The sequence below is a fragment of the Thalia democratica genome, chromosome 8, assembly GCF_965202585.1.
Source record: "Thalia democratica chromosome 8, ktThaDemo2.hap1.1, whole genome shotgun sequence".
Taxonomy (NCBI): domain Eukaryota; kingdom Metazoa; phylum Chordata; class Thaliacea; order Salpida; family Salpidae; genus Thalia; species Thalia democratica.
This window is the reverse complement of record NC_139172.1, coordinates 14,985,242-15,011,357: the sequence shown is the minus strand read 5'-3', so window position 1 is coordinate 15,011,357 and position 26,116 is coordinate 14,985,242. Positions and strand designations below refer to the sequence as shown.

The 26,116-nt window shown below is 27.1% G+C and overlaps 1 protein-coding gene across 1 annotated transcript in view; it reads left to right on the top strand.

The window, feature by feature from the left end:
* LOC145842711 (cytoplasmic dynein 2 heavy chain 1-like) overlaps positions 1-25,632 on the top strand; it is a 57,114-nt gene extending 31,482 nt beyond the window's left edge. Inside the window, exons 41-84 of the mRNA XM_082950189.1 lie at positions 42-170; positions 297-433; positions 642-764; positions 1,065-1,132; positions 1,298-1,447; positions 2,262-2,353; positions 2,546-2,666; positions 2,757-2,875; positions 2,972-3,137; positions 3,627-3,805; positions 4,048-4,181; positions 4,496-4,620; positions 5,950-6,177; positions 6,303-6,492; positions 7,365-7,507; positions 8,069-8,269; positions 8,817-8,954; positions 9,460-9,567; positions 10,187-10,353; positions 10,650-10,895; positions 11,449-11,662; positions 13,089-13,230; positions 13,665-13,774; positions 14,236-14,334; positions 14,527-14,650; positions 15,077-15,234; positions 16,547-16,666; positions 16,890-17,024; positions 17,368-17,511; positions 17,875-18,033; positions 18,339-18,442; positions 18,550-18,706; positions 19,192-19,363; positions 19,457-19,524; positions 20,100-20,225; positions 20,493-20,603; positions 20,980-21,214; positions 21,825-22,003; positions 23,016-23,182; positions 23,756-23,967; positions 24,226-24,377; positions 24,579-24,770; positions 25,041-25,157; positions 25,301-25,632. Coding sequence (XP_082806315.1) covers positions 42-170; positions 297-433; positions 642-764; positions 1,065-1,132; positions 1,298-1,447; positions 2,262-2,353; positions 2,546-2,666; positions 2,757-2,875; positions 2,972-3,137; positions 3,627-3,805; positions 4,048-4,181; positions 4,496-4,620; positions 5,950-6,177; positions 6,303-6,492; positions 7,365-7,507; positions 8,069-8,269; positions 8,817-8,954; positions 9,460-9,567; positions 10,187-10,353; positions 10,650-10,895; positions 11,449-11,662; positions 13,089-13,230; positions 13,665-13,774; positions 14,236-14,334; positions 14,527-14,650; positions 15,077-15,234; positions 16,547-16,666; positions 16,890-17,024; positions 17,368-17,511; positions 17,875-18,033; positions 18,339-18,442; positions 18,550-18,706; positions 19,192-19,363; positions 19,457-19,524; positions 20,100-20,225; positions 20,493-20,603; positions 20,980-21,214; positions 21,825-22,003; positions 23,016-23,182; positions 23,756-23,967; positions 24,226-24,377; positions 24,579-24,770; positions 25,041-25,157; positions 25,301-25,456 — 6,517 coding nt within the window. The 3' untranslated portion in view covers positions 25,457-25,632. The remainder of the gene's footprint in view (positions 1-41; positions 171-296; positions 434-641; positions 765-1,064; positions 1,133-1,297; positions 1,448-2,261; positions 2,354-2,545; positions 2,667-2,756; positions 2,876-2,971; positions 3,138-3,626; positions 3,806-4,047; positions 4,182-4,495; positions 4,621-5,949; positions 6,178-6,302; positions 6,493-7,364; positions 7,508-8,068; positions 8,270-8,816; positions 8,955-9,459; positions 9,568-10,186; positions 10,354-10,649; positions 10,896-11,448; positions 11,663-13,088; positions 13,231-13,664; positions 13,775-14,235; positions 14,335-14,526; positions 14,651-15,076; positions 15,235-16,546; positions 16,667-16,889; positions 17,025-17,367; positions 17,512-17,874; positions 18,034-18,338; positions 18,443-18,549; positions 18,707-19,191; positions 19,364-19,456; positions 19,525-20,099; positions 20,226-20,492; positions 20,604-20,979; positions 21,215-21,824; positions 22,004-23,015; positions 23,183-23,755; positions 23,968-24,225; positions 24,378-24,578; positions 24,771-25,040; positions 25,158-25,300) is intronic.
* The last annotated feature ends 484 nt before the right edge of the window (positions 25,633-26,116 follow it).

The window sequence follows — 26,116 nt, the reverse complement described above, 5'->3', positions numbered from 1 at the left end:
GTCAATAGTTTATATTTAATAAATTTAAGTTGATGTTGCAGAATGGGAATGATATTTCTTTGTGAAGAGGATACGGATAGAAAATCCGTTGTAAAAACTTGGTTGAAAAAAGTGGAAGATGAAAGTTTGAGAAGCAAACTACAACAGTGGATCGACGATTATTTCTACCGGTAAAAATAATTAAGTGCGAGAGAGAATATCCTTTAAAAATATTTTATAAAATTTTACATTTATTTTTTACATCACATAAATTTATTATCAGTACTTTTGTCATTATAAATGAATAATTTTTGCAGAGGTTTGGATTGGCTGAGTCGAGTTTCAACTTCGCAAAAGGCTGTCCAAGTCAGCGTGATTGGCGAAGTGATAAATGCACTTTCGCATTTAAACAACTGCACAAACCATATGCAGTTCATCGTTGCGCTAATACAAGGTACAACTCATTGGACTTAGTTTCATTACTACATAAATTTGATTTGAAAAAATAGATATTAAAACTATTCACTTTAGCTTTTACATTTTATAATACAGACCTTATTAGAATTTATTCATTTTCGTAAAAGGTATAGCTTTATTTTCCTTATATACATACTTTTTTGTTGCTATAAAGATGCTAACATTATCATAAAGTTATATTCCAGGGTTGAGCGGCAACTTAAAATTGAAAATGCGAAACGATTTGGCCAAAGAAGTTCTTGAATGGACCAACCAATCCTGTCCGGATCCAAGAAATTTTTGCAACTTATACTACAATGAGAATACAAGTCAAAGTTTTATCAGTTTTAATTTTTTTTTTTTTTTCAAAACAGAAAATGTATGTTTTTCTATTTTTTAAAGTTTTTTTGACCATCTGTTTTTATCATAATTTATTTTTTTTGTAACGAAAAATATTAGTAATGTTTATTTATAGACTTTATAAACTTTTATGTACATCAGATATACAAATTTTCGGTAATTAGAATAACCTTTAGTAATTAAAAAATTAATTATTTGTTAAAACGACTTTTACTTTTAACATTACTTTAACATTTGAAAAGAAAAAAACTATATTGTTTTATATACAGAACGATTAGACTCATACAAGCTCAATCTGTCAACTATTCCCACACAAGACGCCAACACTTTTCCAATGGTTTGATATACAGTAATATTTATACTTGCCTTGTCAATATTTGCACATCAGAATTTTTAAGCCAACCTTTTCAATCTAATAAAATATATACCAAGTTGTTTCTTAAATTATCGACAAAGATTAAAAGATAGATATATTTTTTTGTAATTTTGCTACTTTTTTTAGATAGAAACGGTTGAGATGCAGATGTATGCTGACCACATTATGTCCTGGTTATCCACCAATTACAAACCTCCATTCGTGGTAGTTGGTCCTGACGGCTGTGGAAAGTCCATGCTGCTCAACTACTGCTTCAATAAGCTTCATTCCACACAGGTATTTCATTATTTTGTAACACTTGTTGAAGATTGATTTGTAAACTTATGTCAACAACTTATATTTAAGATATCCACACAAATTGATAAATTTAGTCTGCGTTTTAAGAAATAATATTAATTCATTTTATTTTAGTTTTTATTTAGATGTAGTACTCACAGTAACAATATAATATCTAAGTAATTCAAAAAAAAGTGATTTTTTGTACTGAAAATTATAACTATGTATATTATCATACTATTACATTCTATGAAGTTTAATTACTGTAAATATTTCGTTTCAAGCAAAGTGTATTAGAAAAATTATATTTGTAATATTTACTAGTCTGTAATTATTTAATTAAAATTTCCAAAAACAATTTTTACTTTTGTTTCTAAAACTTACTTTAAAAATATCCTGTTATTCTATACAAACTTTTTTATATGTGATTTACTTTTTTATATGTGAAAAATATTTTTATGTGTTCTCAAATATACGATAACATTCTTATTACTAGGACTGTTTCTAATCAGTTACGATAGAATATAACTTGGTAAACATTTATGGTTTTGATTTTTATAGTAACTTTGTTTTTTAAATAAATAATTTAAAAATATTCTAAGTTCCTACTGTAAACAAAGGTAACTTTGTTACTATTGTTTTCTTTTTCGACAAAGTATTACTATAACTTTCTATAATATAATAAAAATATGCAACTAAAAAAAAAAAATTGTATTCGAATAATTATTAAATTTAATTAATAATATTAATTTTTTTGTGTTGAGTTTATAGTTTGTAAACTATAAGTTGTTTATCTTATAACGTATTTCACAAGGTGGCAACAGTTCACTGCAGTGCGCAAACATCTCCTCAGCACATCATACAGAAACTACAGCAAGGATGCACCAATGTTGCTGCTAGTAACGGGTTTGTAGTTGTTGCAGCTTTTATTGAAATTTTGTGTTACAATTACAACGATCAGTATTGGTTCAGTTAAAAGTACAAATGTAAATAATATTCTAAGTGTTACTAGGTTCTCCCCGAATACTTGTAATTCTAGTTGTACAACTACTTAGGTTAAGGTGTTATAATATTTATCTAGTTTTTTTTTTTTTATAGTAGCGGAGGTCGTGCTTGGAAACCCCGAGATTGTGAACATCTCATCTTGTACTTGAAGGACATCAATATGCCTGAGGCTGATAAGTGGGGAACAAGCCAGACTATTGCCTTTTTACAACAGGTTAAATTAATAAAGACAGTGTAATTTTGTTTTTCATTAACAGTTTTATCTAGTTGTTGTTAAACTATTTTAAATATTTGTGTAATGAAGTTACTGACATACGAGGGTTTCTATGACAAAGAAAACGAATGGATAACGCTCCAAAATGTCCAGATCGTTGCAAGTATGAACGCAAGTAACACCTTGGGCAGACATCAGTTAACTAGCAGGTCAGAAAATCTTCAAAATGTTACAATTTAAAATTTTACACGATGTCATACTATTCAAAAACTAGTTAATTGTTGCCCTTACTTTAACAATTTTAGGTTTACCTCACGAATACGTATTTTGAGCATTGAATATGCAAATGAAGACGATCTTTGTACTATCATGACGTCTTACTTACAAATTATTGTGGATAAAAAGCTTCCTAACCATAGAGTTTGGAAAAATCCGTCGAAAACTCAACAACTAGCTTCATCGATGGTCCAGGTTACTACGTTTTTTTTATAAATAAGAGTTATGTTATCCAAAGTTTAGTTGAAGTTTAATAGAATCCAGCAGACAAAAATACTTTTTTATTTTATTTTACAACTAATTTTAGTAATAACCTTCTGAACTTTATTATACACTGTGTATTTTTGCAACAAACTCTGTATCTGTAAAAATTTAAACTGTTTTAAAATTTATGTAAAATAATTTATAAGATTTGTTAAAAATAGACAACGGATATTCTAAAAATATATATATAGCTTTTTCTAATAACAATATAAATTGAATAGATAAGTTTTATTTTTTGTACCTTTTTAACTAAATTTGGTCACTGAAAATTTAAAAACAACCTCTATATAATAAAGGAAAACACATAATTAAACTGTGGCTTATATATTTTTAGGGGAAACTTTTTGCTTTATACCTGATTTTTTTTAATGATTCAAGTTGCTATTAAAAATACTATTTTTGAGTACTCATGTATGTTAGGTTTACACTGAAACAAATCGGAAATTTTCAATCGACGATCATTCTCATTACTTGTTCACGCCACGTGACTTGACGCAATGGTGCGAAATGCTTCTTCGATATGACGTAACAAGCGACGATTTGAATTCCATCGAAAATTTGATTCAAGCTTGGTCGTATGAAGCATGCAGAATTTTCAAGTTAGTATTTACAATAGATACTTGTTATATGTTATTATTGATTATTTACACTATAGCGATATCTTAGATGTTTTATTGGTTGCATAAATTGTTTGCTATTTCTATTATATAATAAAAGCTTGTATCAGCAAACGTTTGATTTTTATCTTAACATATAGAAATGTGTAAAACTAAATTAATTTTGCTAAGTGTATTCAATAAGGTATGTCTTTATATAATAATTATTTTTATACTGCTATTAGAGACCGCTTAGTGGGGTCTAGGGATAGATCCAAGTTTGACACAATCCTGAGTTCGGTTCTTGCACATGATTGGTCAATTTCTGATTTCAAATTTGATGATTGTTTTTATGTTACTTGGGCAGTACAAGATAAGCGTAAGAATTTCATTAGTTTATTTATCTTTTTTTTAAACTATAAAGAATTGTTAAACAAACTTTAGATATAGTATAATATATACTTTGTTAATTCATATATTTCTATTGTCAAATAGATATGATAAACACTACTGTGATGTTACTCGCATTTATAAAAAAATTTAAACGACAACAAATTTTTGACCTGCATTATTAATTGTTTACTTAAGACTTGCATGTGCATTATAAATTTTCTAATTTATATAAAAGAACAACAAATATTTTCTACATATCGAAGTAAATAAAAACAAATGTAAAAAAGAGTTCATTAACAGAATCAGTACATAAAGTCAAAACGTTAGCTGCAATAAACAATGAAGATCTTAAAAGCTTTTTAGTTAAGTCTCTTCATTCTTACAAAAGAGATGTCAAAGAAGTCGATATTCAAGTTTTTAGTGAGGTTAGTTTTATTATTTTTATCAAAAAATAAGTCTTCTTTTAATAAAAAGTTACTAAAAAAAATTTTGGTATTTTTTCAGTTGCTTTTAAAGTTGTAAATTATTCAACTTAAATTTCATCAAATAGGATGTAAGTTAAAATGTTTTTGAAAACTATTTCTAAATTTATTCATAAAATATATCTTATGTAATGTATCTCTTATTAGATAAATAAAGATAAGTTACACATAAGTAAAACCAAACTGTAACATATAGTTTTATAAGTATATTTATGATAATTCGACTTTATTTATTTTTTAGGCGATTCAAATTATTAACAAAAAAACAATAATTTAAAGAGTTCATGTTTAAAAAATATAAAATATTTAGAGTATTAAGTTATACAAAAGCTGTGCACACTATCTTCTTAGGAAGTGATGTACGCATGTAATAAAGTTGTTTAAAATATATTTGTTTGTTTGTTAGCAAGAACTTGTTTTCATAAAAATTGATAATAGAATTACCTGCTTGCAATGTAGACAACTTGTTCAGTTTGTTTTTTTGTTGTAAAGAAATGAGTGATCTATCGGGTCCCGATCCATATAATTAGGAAGAATATTTATTTGAAGTTTTTGTAGAAACAATACATATATACCTTAAAATATAATTACACCAAATATGTTACAATAAATATCTTGAAAATACTCAAACTGTAAGCAATATGAAGATTACAGAAAATAAAAAACTAATATATATTTCAAATTTATCATTTCAAAGAACTTATTTATAAAACAATGTTTCTTCCTGTAGAGCTCTCTAGTTGTAAATAAATTCTTGTTGAAATAAAATTCTACAGAGCAAAATATTTTATTAAATAAATTCTTTGAAGTATTAAATTTATGTTTATTTCCTTGAATTCAAGTTGAGAACACTAATTGTTGCTTTTGAAGTAGCCAAAAGTATTAGATTACTTTAGGATCAGTAATTTTCATTTTCTCTAAAGGTTTCCAAACATTTATAAGTACTTCTTGTTGCTATGTAAGTAACAAAAAATTATTAGTTTAAGTTAAATTTGATATTTCAACTTACTCATTATTAACATAAGTTTTTCTTAGTTGGATCAATAAAAACCTGTTGAGTGATTTGTAATAGTTTTACTTCGTTATTTTCATGCCAAACTACACTTATTTTGTTTGTTTGCTGTACTCTTTAACAAAAAATATTAAATTAAACAATTTTGTTTTGAAGTCAATATTTTGATATTTTTATCAATAAAAATATTTAAAAAAATTAATTTAAGAAAATATTTTATTTCTTGATTGTAATGTACACATAATATCCGATTTTTGCAGGTGTTAGAGTACATGGCACGGGTTAATCGAGTTTTGTCATCGTCTGTCGGAGGTCACCTTCTCATGGCTGGCAAATGCGGGGTTGGCAGAAAGACTGCTGTTTCTGTTGTTGCTCACATCAACGACATTGCTGTCGTTTCTCCGAAAGTCGGACCAAACTACGGCATCAAACAGTTCAGAGCTGATTTGAAAACTTACATGCAAAAGGCTGGAGTTGAAGATCAACAGGTAAGACATTGAAATATTTCATATAAGTTCGTAAGCAGCTTAATTCAATATTTTTTTATACTTTATACAGCTGCAAGTATTTCTAATTGTTGTTAAACACTGGTTAATTTTATTTAATTTTACAGATGGTTCTTATTCTTGAAGACCATCAAGTCGTGCACTCTTCATTTTTGCAACTCATCAATTCTATTCTCAGTTGTGGGGAAGTACCTGGCTTGTTCCAACAAGACGAGTTGGAGAGCATCATCAGTCCAATAAGGGAACAAGCCGTTGATGAGGGGCATAGAGGTCCACTTCACAACTATTTCGCTAAAAGTTGGTTTCACAACTTTACAAGTTTCGTAGTAAAAATCAAAAGTTGAAAATAATTTATTGTCTATAAATCTGGGTGGCTAAAAATAGTAGAATACTGGAAAACCATGGAATTTCAAGATTAGAAGAAAATAATTGAGTATCTTGAAACTTAATTATTGGATATCCTTTAATATTTCGTAGAAATTATGTTTCAAATCTGTTTTTTGTAAATTTAAAACCACATTGAAATGCAGAAAACCTAAAACAAGTATAAAAAAGTTTTTGGCCACCCTGATGTATACTATCTGAGAAATGTTATTTATTATTGTGGTTTTTTGTGCCATGTTGGATTTAAGCATCAGAACTCGAGCCACTAAAATAGAATACAAATGTAGAGAAAAATAAGACAAATGTTTGGTATGATTAATAGAACACAAATATAAAATAAAATTAACAATAAAAAAGACTCAAAAAAACAAACCATAAATAATAAAACAGGTTGTTATTGTATTTAAAATGAAAAACCAGCACAGCTTTAAATTTGAAGCAAGTAAAAATTTACAATTTTGATAAAATGACTTAATGTATATAGGGAGAGGCGTAGACAAAGTATAACTATTAATAATAGTTTTTAAATATTAGCAGTAGTTGATTGAGATATATAAAAAAACTTTAGTTTATAAAAACTTAACTTTTGTTTAAATATCAAAATCCCAAGATTTTTTGTATCCATTTTTGTATTAAAAATATTAAATATAGTTTATTCCTATTAACACTTCCTAGTTTAATTAAAAAAAATGTAAAACTATGGTTTAAATAAAAAAGCAATACTTACTAAAACTAAATATTTTTATGAAAAGTTAAATATTGTTTATTTTACCTTTTTTTTTCAGGAATACGGTCAAATCTTCATATTGTTCTAATAATGAATTGCACAAATGAAAGTTTCACTTATAACTGTCAATCAAACCCAGCGTTCTTCAAAAAATGTCAGGTTCAGTGGGTTGAAAACTGGACTGATTCATCAATGAGACAAGTACTTTTTATCATAAATTGTCGTTTTGTAGTGTACTCATTTTAAAACTCAAAATATTAATAAAAAATTTTAAGTAGATGAAATACATTTAAATTAAGAATATTTTAAAGTATTATTATAATAACAATACAAATTAAGTTTTATTTCAAGTAAAAGAAAAATATAATTAGCTTTTTACATTAAGCTCACTTAACAATGGTAAAAGAACTGTGCTGGATTTAAGAAGGTTCTAAGCTTTATTTTTGTTTGAGAATTTAAAATAGATCATTAGCTGTTCTTCCTACTTGGTAAAAAGCTTTTTTGTATCATTTATTCTTTTTAATTGCGAAACACATTTAAAGAAGCTTTACTATCTTTTCAATGTTGTAATACTATTTTAGACAGTGTTTTACATTGAGTTTAATTTTATGCTAAAAATGCGCCAAAAAATTTGTATTTTAAAAACCTAGAACAAATTTACAAAAACATTTGGTAACCCTAATAAAAGTCTTATACTTACTGTATCGTAATTAATACTATATTGATGTAATTACAAGAATCAACCAAACATTATATTTGCAGATATCACGAATGTTGCTTAAAGAAGAACTTTCTCACGACGAACGTGGAAAGAAGTTTTGCAAAAACATGGTTGCCATTCACAAAGGGCAAACATCGAACAGTTTGAACGCACCCATAAAATTCACCTCATTTGTCAAATGCTTTAAAAAGGTTTATAGCAAGAAGAAGGAGCAGATAATGACGAAAAAGTCTCACTTTCAAGTTTGTTTAAAAACGTTTTAGGGCGATAATTTGAATTGTTTTATGTTTTAATTTGGTATACCTGTTTTTTATATTTTATATTTCATCTTTTAGTGTTTGGTGTTTTATATATCTATTTTGTCAAAGACCTCTGCTTACTGATTATGATTTATGCATATACGAAAATTATTGAATAAATAAAACTACTATGTATAAAATAAGAAATTTAAATATTTATGTAATTCAATTTGTAAACTTTTTAAATAGTTAATCATTTTTAAATAGTATTATTTCATTTCACTTTAGTCATTTGAAATTTAACCAAAATACTTCTACTGTATTATATTACTAGTGAATTGAAGTAGAAATTTTAATTTAAGTGAACCTTAAAATATTATTAAAAAAATTAATGTTGTAAGTTTTTTAATAGTACATTTTTCTAATCATTTATTTATAGCATTTTTAAAGCAGCATGTTTTTTATCAAATTAAAATAACATATGAGTAATTTATAAAGTGTATTGAAATTCTTTTAAGTTTTATAGCTGAATATATAATGAAACATACAGGCCGGATTATCGAAACTAAATGAAGCAACTGAGCTTGTTGATGAATTGAAAAGTAAAGCTGCAGATCAAAGTAAGTTGTTGGTTGAAAAACAGGCTGAAGCAGATGTTGCGTTGAAGGACATCACTACTGCCATGCAGGTATCAGTAGAAGTTTTATTTAAGTTTTTGTAGCTACAAGCTATGTCCAACTGCTTAATATAAATAACTATGTTGATTTTAGATCCAAATTTGTAGACTAAATTAAACTTTACAATTAGTTTATAAGTTTTTTACTGCGTTGTTTAAGGATATCGTTTTTATAAATATTTCTGATAGGTTTAAAGTGCTTTTTACAACATTAAGGGTTTTGTTGTATCAAAGTATAGTTTCTACTATAAAGTATTTATGTGTACTCTTTAGATGGTACTTTTATAAATACATTTTTAATGAATGTAAAAGTTTATGTTTTATTTTATTTTAAACAAAACAAAAAGATTAGCTTGTTTATGTAGTACTAAAAACAGGATTTAGCATCATTGTAATAAGTAAATAAATTCTTAAATATACGACTAATGTAAAGTCTAAAAATAAAAATGTTTCCAAGTTTTTAAATAAAGACATTCAGTTTTTGCTAAAGTAAGAAAAATACGTTATGTTTTAACAGAACGCTAGTACTCAGAAAAGTGAAATGGAAGACTTGAAGCAAAAAGCCGGTGAAGAAAGGTTAAATATTGACAAAAGAAAAAAGGCCATTGACATTGAACTTTCAGAAGTTTGTGTTTTAGTGTATATGGACTTTCAAACTTTTCTTCTAAGTTGTTAAAAAAATCTTTTTGATTGTCTACAAACTATTGTATACTGCTTTTAATTATCGTTTTATACATAATGCAGACCTATTATAACATAATTTCTACTAAATCTAGCTATTTTAAAACTTCTTCTTTTTGGATTTAACCCTTTTATTAGACGGTTTAAGTTTAAAAGTATATTATTTACAGCCACTAGTTTTACGCCATACATCATTTATAACAACTATGATGTGTACATCGATTTTTTTTTTCAATAAATACCCAGTAAAAACCCTGTAAATTGAGCACTTTTTATAGTCAACACAAATAAGTATATACTTTAATTTTTATAAATTTTCATCTCTATTTCCTATAATTTACTGGCTATTTTTTAAAATTAAAACATAAATTTAATAGTAGATTAGTTAAAAAATCCTAATGTAATAGTTTTATTTTGAATTAAGTTTTTTTTCAAATATATTAACTTCAGTTATAGTTTCCTACAAATTAATGTAAATTTTAAACTGAATTTAAATATATTTCCCTTTAAAAATTTAGCTTACTTTTTAAGTTTTTTTTTAAATTCAGTATAAAACTTTCTAGGTCCAGCCACTGATATCAGCTGCGAAACAAGCGGTGGGCAACATCAACCCAAAAACCCTGAGTGAGATCAGAGCTCTCAGAAATCCCCCCGATGTTATCAGGGATATTTTGGAAGGAGTCCTCAGACTAATGGGAATATTTGATACCACTTGGGTTTCTATGAAAAGGTTTTTCATTTTCTAATATTTTAGCATAAAAACTAAATGAATACTTCTATGAAATGTTTTTTAACTTTTTTTGTACGTTTGAAGCCTAGTACTTTAATAACACTGTTAATTTCTTTAATATATGCTTTATAAATGACACTTTTAACCTTAATTATAACTAGGAAAAACTATCTTTATTAGACGTGAAACCTATTAAATCTTAACTCGTACACAAAAGCTTACATTTTTTAAAAATATGATAAAGCATGTAAGTCTGGCTTCTTGTTCACTTCCTAACTAATTTTTATCCGAAACAGTTTTCTCGGCAAGAGGGGAATGCAAGAGGAGATAATAAATTTCGACGTGCGAAAAATCACCTCCGAAGTTCGCTTCTCCGTCGATGAACTGATGAAGGTGAAGAGGAAGAGTTTTGAGAAGAAGACAGCGCAGAGGGCCTCGGCTGCGGCGCTTCCGCTTGCCGAGTGGGTCATTGCTAATGTCAAGTACGCCCAAGTTCTTGAAAAAATTGCCCCGCTTGAAAAAGAACAAGCATCTCTGCAGAGGTACTTTTTTACTTTTGCAACAGTTTTTACACTCAATAAGTACCATACACTAATCTTATTAACTTATTTTAAGTTCTAAACGAAATTTACATATCTCTAATCTTAAACACGATGCCTTTCAGAATAGTTTTGTTTAGATTACAAATAATAAAACTACAGTATTTAAAGCTTTTTTAAGTAAATAAATAGGTTATCAATTATCTTATATATTTTTTACAGATTGTCTGTTCAATAAAAACCTTATTTAATTTAATTATTAATATCAAATATATTTGTTTATGACATTTTTGGTATTAAAGTTTAAATAGAGGTAATTTCGGCTATCTTCAGAAAAGCTTAGTTGTTTTACGCTATCATCCAATAACCATCAGGCTGCACCGTACGACCATCAACAACAGTCCATATGACAATCTGCGATCTGGTTTCGTTGATGGTCGTGCGGTGCAGTCTGGTAGTACATAGTGTTAAAAAAAAAGGGTTACATACACAAATATATAACTTTACAGAAAATGTTGTATATATTAATTGTATCATAAACTCTATTGCATATCAGAAATTTGGAAAAAGCGGAGCACCGTGTGGGAAAATTGGGAAGAGAATTGAAGCGGGTTGATGGTAAAGTTGCCGACCTGAGGAAGAAGTTCGAGAAGAGAACTACAGAAGCGGCTACATTGAAAATAGACGTTGACAAGGCGAACAAAACAATCGAGAGGGCTGAAACGCTGGTTGAAAAACTCAGTGGTGAGCGCGAAAGATGGAGCAAGCAAGTGAGATACTAGATAGATTGATTTTTAATGTCTAATTTTAATCAATGTACAGTAGACTACCGCTTAAGTACGCAAATTGAACCCGACCAAAAAGTGCGTACTTAGCACGGGTAGTGCGTACTTTTTGACGACATAGTATAATATGAAATTTAGTTGTTTGTTTTCTTTCTTACAACTAGCCACCAAATAATTAAGCCAAATAAAAAAGTCTTTTTATTTTAATTAACATTTGATACATAATATTAATCTGCAAATTTTTTTAATAGATTTTAAAAGGATTAATTTTCTCATAATAAGTTTCTACATAATGCTAGTCAAGCTAAGTTTAGTTAATACAATTATTATAATTTTCCATTAGCTAAAAAGTGAAAGAAAACGTTTCAGGACTGTTTTTTGTGAGAAAGTTTATATCATAGAAACATTTATAGTATAAGTGCAAAATGGTAAGATGCTCATTATTTTTTTTAACTTTAGTTTTTTTGTTGTTGTTGCTTCTTTTTATATGTTTATTTTGACTTTATAAAAGTTGTAACTAGTTTTTGTGGTTAACTAGTTTTGTATTATGTCACATTAAAATAAGCCTTTCTTTTGAGATATTCTGAAAGTTTTTGAATAAAAAAAAATAGAAACTTGAAAAAATGGGTGGAAAGCGCCAAAAAATGACTCTATGGAACAAGTCTTTAGAAAAAATCTAAGTATAAGAAAATTTAGAATTTTTTCGTCTCTTTAGGTAAGTGCGTACTTAAGGCGAGGTGCGTACCAAAAAAGTGCGTACTTAAGCGGTAGTCTACTGTATAAGTAATTTACAAAGTTAATGTATTTATTAAACAAACATATTGATTGTGTAACTACGGACTTTTTGTAATTACTCATATATGAAATTTTATAAAGATATAAATATTAATATAACTATTGAAAATATCTTTGTTAAGTTAAGTTATAGTTTCTAGAGTATCTGCATATAAAATTTAGAAATTTTATCTTATGTTTTGTATAAGCTTGCTAAAATATGAGTTTGGTTAGATTTTGAAAAAAAATATTTGAAAATCTCAATTTTTTTAATTTAAGATAAAATAAAATAGAATTTATTTAGAAATTTAACCAATAAGATATTAATTAAGTATACTAATAAATAAAGTATAAAAGTATATTAATTAAAAGACCTTAAGAATTATTACAGCATTTAAGTATAACAGCATTAGTTTTGTTTATAAAACAGTTTTTAGTTTTTCTATGTCTTCAACTAAAAAATGGATACCAAGCAGATTTATATTGAAAACTAAAATACCGAGATTAGATTATGCTCTTTACTAAGTATGCTTTTTTCTCGAACTTTAGTTGATAAAAGAACGTAGTACTTATTTAAGTAAAAACTAAACATATCAACATTTAAACCATGGAGTAAATTAGTTGTCATTGTCGATAGGTAGAACAGTTAGACGGAGAATTATCAAGTTTGACGATTTCATCTCAACTAGCTGCCGCATATATCACGTATCTTCCTTCAACATCTGAAAACACAAGATCTAAATTCTTGGCTGATTGGCTTCAAATTTGTGATTTAAAAGGTTATCATTTTGCAAAAAATAATATTTTTGTTTGTAATTTGCGTTATATTAAATTAGAACATCTTAAGTATATTGATATCAATTTTAATTCTAGTTTGATTAATGTTTTTAAAGAAATATTTTGTTTTTCGTTTAATAAAGATATCTGTTTAAATTCTTATTTAATATTATTTAATACATTATTCAATTTTTAGCTAATAAATTTAATGCCTAAACACTGGAGGTATTTATTTACTCGTAGATTACTTTTAAGACAAATTTTTTTTTTAATTAAAGGTTTATTAGTGAGGCTGTGTTTTCTGCATTTCGGAAGTTTATAAATTATTTAGATATCAGGTTATTACTCAATATAAATACATTTAAAAAAATTTAACCTAAAGTAGTATCTTGTTTATTTTTTAGAATAGTTTGTTAAATTTTCAAACATATGACAGAATTTGATTTAAGAAAGTTTCTGAGCAGTGAAAGTGAGCAGCTTGAATGGAAATCTGAAGGTCTTCCGAGTGATCAACTATCCATTGAAAATGCTCTTATTCTTTTGCAGGTTTTACTTTTTTAAATTTATAGAATTATTAAGATCTTTTGTCATTGATTTATTACTAAGAAAAGCAAAACAGCTATAGTCAAAACTAAAGTGCTATATGGTTTTGCTAAATTAAATGAAAGCAAATGTACATTGACTATTTAATATTTTTTGTTGTAAGTTCTTTAGCGGTTTAAATTTGTGGCTTTTATTAAAACTTTTATAAAATATTAGTAAAAAACTATTTAATTAAACAAACTCTTTTATATATTCAGTAATTTATTAACTAATTTTCTAGTTTTAGAAACAATTATGAATTGATAATCTTCCAAGCACAAATTTTAACAGTCCTAATTTTTACACCAATTTTTATTAACTTCTTTTTAACGTTATGACAGTCTAAGTTGTTGAAAACATTTCTCAAAAGAAAACTTTAAAACTCACGTTATTTCAATAGTGTTAATATAAATTAAATTTTTCAGTGCGATACATGTCCATTCTTGATTGATCCGTCTTCTAAAGCTATTGATTGGCTGAAAGAACACCTTAAAGGTTCCAGACTAGAAGTCATAAATCAGCAGGTTTTAAATTAAATGTATAATTTATACTGTATTGTAGAAAATGTAGCATTTTCTTTTAAAACAAGATTACCTTTTTTATTAACAAGATTTGTGGTTGTAGATTTACTGATATTACTATCAAGTTTTTTTTCGAATGTGTGTTTTTTTAAGTTATTAAGTTATAAATAAAAGCTGACACAAGTTTTGTTTTAGGATTCAAATTTTACAACTAGTGTAGAGCTAGCGGTAAGATTTGGAAAAACTCTTGTTATCCAAGAAATGGACTTTATAGACCCTTTCTTGTACCCACTAATTCGCGGTGACCTCGTTAGTATCGGTTAGTTTTTATAATCTTAATGTATGTTTATGCCAGTGTTTCTATCTGTATAGCGTATAAAATGTTTATACGATTTTAATAAGAATATATTAATCATCAGTTATTGTACTTTAATTAAAACATGTGTAGACTTTTAATTTTATGTAAATAATAATTGTTTTAGGACACTGTTTTAAGAATATAATTTATAATTTGTTAATTTCACTAAATTAAGAAATTTCGACCAGTTTTAGACTAACTAAAATTGTTAAGTGTTCAATTAACCTAAGTGTACATTTAATCAGTTTAACTTTTAAATATTATTTAAAAATTAAAACAGTTTTTTTTTTTTTTAGTTTATAATTAGAACACTATTTCACTTAAATAGTTATTTTTTTTCTATTTAGTTTTAAAATACTCTTTATTTAAAACCATGTTTATTTTAAGGTCCGCGCTATACCGTACAGTTAGGAGAAAAAACTATTGACTACAACGAAGAGTTCAAACTGTATTTAACAACTAGAAATCCAAACCCTCAGATAAAACCTGATGTTTCTATCACCGAAGTGAATTTCACCACCACTAGAGCTGGTCTTGAAGGACAGGTTTTAAAATCTACATCTATATTTATAAAACGTATATGAAGTTTGTTAAAAACTTTTAGAAGTTATACTTAAAAAATTTCATATGATACTTCTAAAACTTTATTACAGTTATTGTTTGGTTTATGGTGGTGATGTACCGGACTCACAATTTCGGGTCCGGCCGGACCCGGATCCGGACTTTTTTTTCAAATTAGAATCCGGCCAGAACCGGATGCGGACTTTTTTTCAATTTAGGATCCGGCCGGAACCGGATCGAGACTTTTTAATATCAAGATTCGGCCGGATCCGGATATCAGACAAAAATGGCAATGTCCGGCCGGATCTGAACCCGGATAGTGAGTCATTTAGTATAAGAAAAATTGATAGAAAGATAAAGTACATCACAGAAACAATATCTGGTAGCTAAGATTAAAATCTATTAAAATGTTTATTTCATAGTTTAAATGTAAACAAATGTAAATTAGTCACGAGTTCAAAATAAGCCAATCACGGTAGGTGTTTAATTTTAACTGACGAAAATGACTCTTTTTAATTTACAAAGGGTTTGTTTTTGAAAAAGTACTTTTCTTTATGCTCTTTTTTACTGACTAGATCCGGATCGGCCGGATCTCTGTTAGGATCCGGCCGGAACCGGGTCCGGACTTGTTTTTCAAATTATATTCCGGCCGGAACCGGATCCGGACTTTTTTTTCATATCAAAATCCGGCCGGATCCGGATATCAGACAAAAATGGCAATATCCGGCCGGACCCGGATAGTGAGTCCGGTACATCACTAGTTTATGGTCACATGAAAATTTGTATATCTTATTCTTAGCTTTTCCTAAAATTTGTAGTTGTTGTTTAATTGAATTTAAATTAAACTAATTTAAAACTAAACTAACCATGTGTCGTAATTTAAATTTAAAGTTTTTGAAGTATAATCTTTTACCATGAATTTTTCTTTGTAGTTGCTAAATGGAGCTAATTTTTTTTCCGGTTGATAAAGCAATAGTTTTCAGTTGATTTTTAAAAGTTTTGGCATTTAATTACTGTGTTTTTATTGTTTCCTGACACAAGTTATTTTGAATTTTTACTCAAAGCTATTAAGAGTTATTAAGTTTTCTAAACTACTTTGTTGTATTATAACTAATTTATATTGTTGACACGATATATTGATTCCTTTAAATTTCGATATAAAAAATTTAAAAGTATAAAAACTTGACTTTTAACGAAAAAAAAAAACAACTAGGGGAAACAATTCCAATTATTATTCTTAATAATTGGTTTATTTACATTAACTATTTTCAATGTTATTAACAATTATTTTTTTAGCTGTTGGCACTTACTATTCAAAATGAAAAACCAGAACTTGAAGAGAAAAAAATGCAGCTTCTAAAGGAAGGAGAAGACTTCAAAATAAAACTAGCTGCTTTGGAAGACAGTCTTTTAGAAGTTAGTTGAAAACTTTTTATTTTGAGTTGATTTCTTTAGATTTATTACTGTTGACCAAAAAAGTATCTATTATAATTTAGTTGCAATTAATTTATAGCAAAAACTACTCAAGCAAAATTTTATCTCAATCAAAATATATAAGTGTGATTCAAAATTTTATCAAGACAAAAATTTTAATAAAATTAGTTTATGTAAAGTTTGAAGTTAATGACAAAATTTGCAGCAATTAGCAAAAGCCGAAGGTAACATTCTGGAAAATGAGCTTCTCTTAAAAAGTTTGAACGAAACTAAAGCTTCGAGCACAGTTATCACTACTTCACTTGAACAGTTTAAGCAAATGGAAACCTCTCTTGACAAGGTTTTGTATAATTAAATTTTAAATGTTATCCTAATATTATTACTATTAAGAAACGATATTAAAAGGACTGATCATGGTTGTATGTAATTTTCATAAAAATATAAGCATAAGAATTTTCTAAATTTAACTTTTTTTACCAATTATATAAATGTTAGAATAAATGTTTTTGTTGTCATTAAATAAAAATTTTGTTACCACTTTTAAAAGTTACATAATAAAAGATACTTTTATTGAAATTAGATAAAAGTATATTTATTTTTTACTGCTAAATTTGTTATTAGTCTTAAGTGTAAAAAGGAAGTATAACTAGTAAAACTTAATTATCAATCAAAAATATAAACAGCAACGAAATGTGTACTTGTCTTTGGCAAAAAGTGCGAGTGAAATTTACTTCGTTATTTGTGATTTGTGCAAGCTGAACAACATGTACAGATTCAGTCTCAATTCTTTTGTTCGGATATTTAAAAAGTCTCTTAATACTAGAACGGTTTGTTATCGATATTAATTTTTATTCTGTTGACAAACCTAATTATTACAATATTGTTTTTTACAATAATAATTTTTTAATTGTTGTTAGCGCACAACATCTCTTGATTTACAAAATAAACTGGGTCAGTAAAATTATAATCTTGAATTATAGTGGCCAAAAGTATATTACAAAACACTTATTGTAGAGTAAGTTTAGTTAAGCTACAGTTGTGTAGACCTTTAGTACTATTAGATTTTTTTCTTAAGAAAAAATAAAATGATACTTATACTTTATATTAACAAGTGTAAAGTTTTGTAAGTATAAAGCGCCTTTATTTATCTAAGTCTTAATAAAAGTAAATCTTTTTGAAATTTATTATAGGAACAAACGGGCGACGAGGCATCTCGGATAAGCTGGCTCCACAACCAGGTGCTCTGGTCCGTATATGGATATGTGGCTAGATCTTTGTTCAAGATGGACAGACTCATGTTTGCGCTGCACTACACGCATGCTATGCACAAGAGCACCTTTCAAAATAATGTATGTTAATACTAAGAAAGAATATTTTATGTTATAACCAAGTGTGGGTTTAAACATTTAAATTTTTTCACACTCAAGAAGAGAACTAAACATTTTTAGTTGTATAATTTTCAAAAAAACAGTAAAGTAGGTTACTTAAAGTAGTCAAACATAATTTAAACATAACTTTTTATTTATTTTTTAATAAAAAAGTTAAGTTAAAAAGTAAGTTTTACTAAAAACAGCAGTAAAATCATGTTTAACGAACTTTACTTTGAGTTTAAAGAACAATAGAAAATTATTCTTTATATACTGTATTTTTATAGGAATGGGAGTACTTTTTAGGAAATTTAGTTTCAGAAAATTTTGAAAATGATGAAACTTTTAAAAAGTCCCGAACTAACTTGCCAAACTGGGTTGATAATGACAGGTAAAATATGTTTCTTCCTAATATTTATTTTTCAATTCTTATGAACTTTTTTTTTAATTATTTACTAAAACAGCTTCTGTCAACTTCTAAAAAGTTAACTTTTACAGATACAAGTCAGTTGAAAGTTTTAAGTCCAGCTTTCCCCAGTTGTACAAAAGTTTGCACTTGGATGATTCATCGTTATGGTTGGGTTTTTATTCGAGTTACGACTGTGAAGCTAACTTTCCTTCCAAAATTGCTACAAAACTTACCCTTTTTCAGCAGGTTAGCTTTTTGTTTTGATTTTAGATGAATAGAAATTGTTTTTATCCTTTTCTCTGATTTTAAATAAAATTATTTATAACAAGTAAGGTTTTCACATGTTGAAAATAAGAAATATTTAAAGAAATTCATTTCAAAAGTTGTTCAAACATAAACACTTTCTAAATACTTTCATAAACACCAGTTTTGAACTTAAGTCGAAGTTTCAAAATGAAAAAGTCCAAAATATTTCCAACATCTTAAGAAGTTATTATATAGCTTTACTGCTATATTTTTACTTTGTAGAACTTAGCGCTTTTTTATAGATCTATCAGAAAAAACCAAACGATTTAAAGTTTTTGATATTATGTGTAATTTTACTGTCATTCATAAATTGTTTTAGTTATATTATAAATTATACACATGAATAAGTTTTTAACTTCAAGAGATTCAAACATTTCAGCTAATTATTTGTTAAACGCTTTAAATGCACTTATCCGCCGAAACAGGTTTTGGTTGTTCAAGCATTGAGACCTGACAGGCTTCAGAGCTGCCTAACTTCGTTTGCTACAAAGATGTTGTCGATGAAAAACATCAGTCCACCCATAACAACATTGAAAAAACTCTATACATCAGGGTGCACTTACAATACTGAACCAATACTTGTCGTTTTGTCTCAAGGTTTTAAAATGGATTTAAATATTTCAATAGTGTTTTGTTTTTTTTCTTTATTTGTTTTTCATAGTCAGTGCAGTTATTGAAAAACTTTTCTAGGTGCTGACCCATCTCAAGAATTAGAAGAACTTGCAGCAGAAACAATTGGACTTGAAAACTATTGTCAAGTAAATTACTAGTAGATAGTCAGAATTTTTTTGAAGTTGAAACTAAAAATAACTTAACGTTTAATATCAAGTCTAAGTTTTAACAGTTAAGTATTATTATCTTTTACTTTTTAATAAACTTAGTATCAAGTTTAAAGGTGTTCAATGAATAACAAAAATTGACTGTAATTAGATTGGAATTTTAGATTTTTACAATATGCAGGCTTTTATCATCATAATCTAATTTTTTTAGAGATTTATTAGATTTATATACATAATAACTTTAATGTTTATACATTAAACAATTAGTTTTTAAAAAAGTTTATTTTTCTTAATTTTTTTTTACCTTCGTCTTATTATACCACGTAATATTTTTGAGTTACCTTATGCATATTACTATTTTGTATTATCAATTAACTACAGTCACTATATTTTATTATAACTAAATATTAGCCTTTATAAAAACAGCTAATATTTACTCATAAAAAGGTTTAATTAAGAAAAAATCCTAACGTTTAAGGTAAAAATGGGTTACAATTTCATTAAAATTTAAATTTTTATACTTAATTGTATTTCACCAGCATTTTATTCGTTAGGTGGCAATGGGACAGGGCCAATCAGATGTTGCAATGAGAAACTTAAGAGAATGTGCCAGAGATGGAAAATGGCTTTGTTTGAAAAATCTTCACCTCGTAACAAGCTGGCTTCCTACGCTTGAAAAAGTTTCATTTGTTTTGTAAAAATTTTTAGCTTATATAAACTTTTAATATATTATTAAATTGGTGTTTATGAATTATGATAATGTCAAATTTCATACTCTAAAAAGTTCTGATCATAAGACTATAACTACTAAAGTTTTTTAGATTCAACTTTCTTATAATGTTAAACTTCTAGTAATTTGCTAAGATGTATAAATGATTTTTGAATTTATTTATATAATTTTATTTTTGTTCTTCTTCATATTTGTATTATATATTATAACTGTAAAGGAAGTGAATTCATTGCAAGCGCATGAAGATTTCAGGTTGTGGATGACATCACAGTCACATGACAAATTTCCTACCGTACTTCTGCAGTCGTCTGTTAAAATTACTTACGAGGTATGTTTTTTATTTGAATGTTTTTGTTTATTTTCTCATCAATAAAACAACTGCTGTTTTCTGATTGTTCATTAGTATAATAATAGTATTCAATGCTATATTTTAAATTTACATAATATTGTGTAAGTTGATTTTTATTTTTTTATCAAATACCATGTTACTCTGGTTTTACAACTACCAGAAAATTTCTAAAACTAACTGAGTGCGAACTAGTAACATATCTTGCAAATGAATTGTATACAAGAACTGTTTTTAGAACAATGTATTAAATTTCCACAGGTTTAAATCAGTATGTTTAACCACTTAAATGATGTTTTTGTCCTTGTACGTTTAAAGCTAACTTATAAACACTATACTTTCAAACTCCCTTTTCCAGGCTCCTCCCGGTATCAAGAAGAATCTACTTCGCACTTACGAGAGTTGGAGCACAGACTTCATCGGCAAGTCACGTGACGTCAATCGTTGCCAGGCGTTGTTTTCCTTGTCATATTTGCACGCGGTAACTCAGGAAAGAAGAAGTTTTATACCTCAGGGTTGGACAAAGTTCTATGAGTTTTCCAACTCAGATCTCAGATGCGCTGCTGACGTCATAAACAGACTTGTCTGCGGAGGTTTTAAATTGCAATATATGTTTTTAAACTTGTTGATGATTTTGTTTCTACTGTATTTTTTTTTAATGAGTGGTTGTTTTAAATAAAAGATTCAGTAGTTATTCTGTATCGAAAAAACAAATAAAAAATTAACTACTATTTGTATAAGTTTAAAGTTGTAAGTCTTTATTTATTCAAAACTTTTACAAAAGTAATTATTGAAACAAAAAAACTACAAAAATTATTAGAAGTAACTCATATGTTAAGTTAAATGAGGGATTGGTAGCCATTTATGCGTAACGGGTCGGGTTTACAGGAAAAATTATGTCGTACTTATTTTTGTAGCAAACGACCAAAGTTATTCAAGAAGAAATACATAATTGATAAACCACCAAACTCAATCTATCAATTACTCTAATACCAGCAATGCTTACCCTCAATAGAAAAATCTGTTGTTGGATTAACACCGAAAATTCTTTAATTTAGATTATTTTGAACTACTGTTTAACCAAAAATAGCTTTAGGCTGGGTATTTTTGCTTTACGAACGAATCCGGTCCGCGGGCCTTAGCTTGTCAACCACTAGTTTGAAGAAGTTTATAGTATTTTTTTTAAACTTATTTCTATTGTAGGAAAATCAATCAAATTTGAAACAATTCGTGGTATACTGAGCAACGCGGTATACGGAGGTCGCGTTGACAACCCGTTCGACATGAGGGTACTCGACAGCTACCTCGCACAATTCTTCACTGCCTCATCACACAACTCATTGCCAGGAAACATTGTCATACCAAACTCCTACAAAAAACAGGTAAAAAGTTTGTGCCAAATGTAGAATTTTTCAGCTAGATATGATAGTTTAAATAGCTTAATGAAAATAGTATTTATTTATAAAGCAATTATTTTAATTAATAACATTAAAAGATTTGAGATTGTTTCTCTTTGAACTGTTTCTAAGGTTATGTGTTAAAAAGGCGATTTAAGTATTTTTTTTACAAAATATAATACACATATATTACTTACTTTTTAGTATAGTTTTGTTTTTGAATCTAAACTTAATAACATGAAAAATAATACTTAAGCGATGAGATTTTAATATAATTCCCATTAATCTTAAGTAAACTTTAGACTAACCTTTTAACTTATACGATTTAAAATTTTTACTTAAAGTTATACAAATATCACATGGTATCACTTTTGTGTTAGTATGTTATCTCAGAACTTAAAAGGTTGTTTTATTTTGATTTAAAAAAAATTATGTGTATATATTAAGTAAGTTTATTTCAAAATGCAAAGTTTACATTTTTTAAAAGCAATCTTCAGCCATATGAGTCAAAATTTATTTTTAAAAATACAAATTACACAAAACTAAAAAATAACACACTGTGACGTAATTTTGTGCATGAAACATATGTACCATTTTAAAATTTTGCATTTTGAAGTAAACTTATCTATTCTAAAAGCTCTTATAAGTTTGCTTAGTGGAATATTTTTTAATCAATTAAATTTTAGTCTAATATAAGTATACACTAATATACACTTTGTATCTCTTTTTTATATCACATATACTTTTGACACATTAAATTGTTTTTTAAATATAAATCACATACTTTTTGCTTACCAAGCTCAAAATCTTTTTTAACTTTAAACAAAATTCCAAATTATGTGTTAGTTACGGCAACAGTTAAAGAAAAAAAATGTATAGAAATAGATTAGACAATTGACTTTTATTGTAAACGAATACTTATTTTTTAATTAACTAGTATATATTCCTTGTATTAACTATTTTGAATTAAAACTCATATACTTGGTAATTTTAACAGGATTACCTGAATGCAATTGAAAATATTCCTGACACAAATGATGCACCTTCCTTCTTGGGACTGCCCGCCAACATCGAAAGATCCAGTCAGAAAATTGAGTCAACTCGTGTGATCAACCAGTTGAAAACTCTCGGCAGATCTGAGAAAGTTGCTGCTAAATTTAACAGGTTATTAGTTTGTTTGAACTCTATTTTATTATGATTTAAATCAAATAAATACTCTGTCTAGGTAAAAGACTTATGGTGTCTTTTTTTTTTTATTTAAACAAATTTAATGCTTTTTAATTAAGTTATTTTATAGCTTTACTTTTTTCTTTTTTTTTTTCTAATTGTCTGTTGAATTATTTTTAATATGTTATAACTTCTTAATAACTTTAATAGTAAGCTAAAGCTTTGTTTTATCTATAGAAATCGAGTTTCAATCTGAATAACTTTATACAAAAATAAAAATTGTAAGTAGTACATTTTGTATTTAGATGTTTAGTATTCCGTAATAGCAAAATTATTTAATAACTAAGTTTATTTGTACTTAATTAATAAATATCAGTATAAATTTCAAAAGCAACATCCCATTTACACAGCATTTACTAACTTTATATAATAATATATTATGTATAAAAATTGTCTACCTTGCAAACTAAAGTGTAGCTGTATGAATTATTCAACGAATTAACTATTTCAATTTCATAATCATTTCTACTTGTATTATTTTATATATCTAAAAACGAGCATCTTTAATAGGGAATTGTGGTCCAAGGAACTATCACCTGTCCTTCAAACATGGAAAAAGCTTAACCAGCAGTCTAAAATAATTAACAGCAAATTAACAAACCCTAAAAACGTGTGTGATCTTCCGCCCGTGCACCAGTTTGTACACTCTGAAGTAAATAATTCAATTAAGATAGTTCAGAGTGTCCACCAAACACTTGCCTCTCTCAGTAAAGTTATCAGAGGTATACATTAGTTGTAAATTGTTAATAATTTAGAATGAATGTTTTTCTTTTCTTTTTATTACAACTTTTTTTGATACACTAACTTGACTAACTTTTATTTTTGTGAATACGATTAGTATGGTAAAATATTAAAACTTTCCATAATTTTTTTTAATTTTTAAGTAAATAAGTAGTATTTCAAAAATTATGAAGTAGTTGCTAAACTTTTAAAATAAATCAATTTTGATAAGTTTTAATATTTTTGTCAAATAATACCAGGAACGCAGCTTCTCACGTCAGAGGTGCACGTGATGGCAAGTTCAATGTTGAAGCAGAAAACTCCTGACATCTGGCTGAAGATGTGGCAGCAAGGCCCTGAAGATTCCTTCGCCTTTCTCAGATCTCTAGTTACAAAGGCTATGGCTCTGCAGGTAGCTTTTGTTAAAATGTACAAGTTTGAGCTGGTTATCCGATTTTTAAACTCTCTGTTTGGACAATTTTTCCACAGCTAAGAACTTAAGGCTCATTAAGTAATTTTATTCATTCTATATTTATTTTCTAGATATAATTTTTCTTATCATAAGTTAAGTTAATATTTTTTTAATAGTTAATTTAAAATCCTTGTTGTGCAGGAGTGGAAAAGCAAAATCGAATCAAACAAACTTTTAAAAACTGAACTTAACTTGAGTGATTTATTTCACCCCAACACTTTTCTCAATGCTTTGCGTCAGCAAACAGCCAGAAATGACAAAAATTTGCAAATGGACCAACTCAAACTGGTGTGCTCGTGGAAAAACATTCCGAGCTCAAATCTCAGTGTCAACGTTTGTTTTATTAACCTTTGTTTTTTAGCAGTATGTTATTTGTTTTATTACAAATAAAAAAAAATATTCAAGTAAACATGAAGCTTTATTATTTAAAGAAAATATTTAGACAGATTTAAAAGATTTTAATTAATAATTTTTATTACTTATTGGATATTAAAAACTATGAACATTAAAGTTAATTGAAAGTGAGTAGGAAAAGTTTGTTTAAGCGTCCATATAATTTTTTTAATCAGATTATTACTTTGTTGATATAAACTTCAATTATAGATTGGTGGATTATTATTAGAGGGATGTAGTTTTGATGGAAATAAGTTATCAGAAAACCGCAGAGATTCACCCACTCTCTGCAAAATACCACCTTGTAGAATTGCATGGATATCAAAAGTATTTAGTTACAGTCGCATTTGTTTATTTTTAATACAAAACTAACTGAATACTTAAAGTACTTTTAATGTATTCTTTGGCAAAAGTATAAGAATTTTTAATTTCATCACAGAATTTTTTCTAAAGTTGTTATAACTTGACAGAACTCACCTTCACCGTTTGCAAGTGGAGAAACAATTTCCATTCCGATTTACACGTCACAGAGTCGAGAAACTTTAGTGACTCGCCTGTCGTTACCCAGCAAACTTCAACAGAAAGACGTGTGGATTCAAAGCGGCACTGCTCTTCTGTTAGAATGAATTAGTTTACTTTTTACATTAACTTTTGTGATTAATCAACTACATTTTTATTTTTCAACTTAAACTGTTCAACTCAATATTAAATTAATACTTGCTGTGAATTTTTCAATCTTATTTTTACCTAAATTTTTGTTGCTTTTTCTCACTGTGCAAGAAAAGTATTTTTTATTTAATATTATACCTTATTTAGTTTTATATAGTTGTAATTTTTTTAAATAAATAAACACAATTAAACGCTTTCGTTGTAAAACTTTATTTGTAAGATACTTTTTTTTTTAATTATAAATTAAAAAACTTTACGATTATAACATTTTTGTAAGAACCAAAAAAAAATAATTAATAAATTTTTAAGAAAGTATAATATAACTTTAAAAAACTGGTATTAATTAAAATATGGGTTTCTTAGTATTAATTTTACGCTTTACCTACTTAGAAAAACGTTTTTTAATGCACTTAACTTTAAGTTGTATCTATAAAAAGTTGAATGTACCTATAAAAAATTATTAAGTATCGTTGCATTTAGTTATACAAAATACAAATAGAATTTAGTTGAGAACAATTTTATTTTGATTTAAGACTACGTTCTGAATGATTTTCTTCATGAACTTTTCAAGTTTTATAACTTTTCATAACTTTTCTAATAGTATCTTTATAATATTA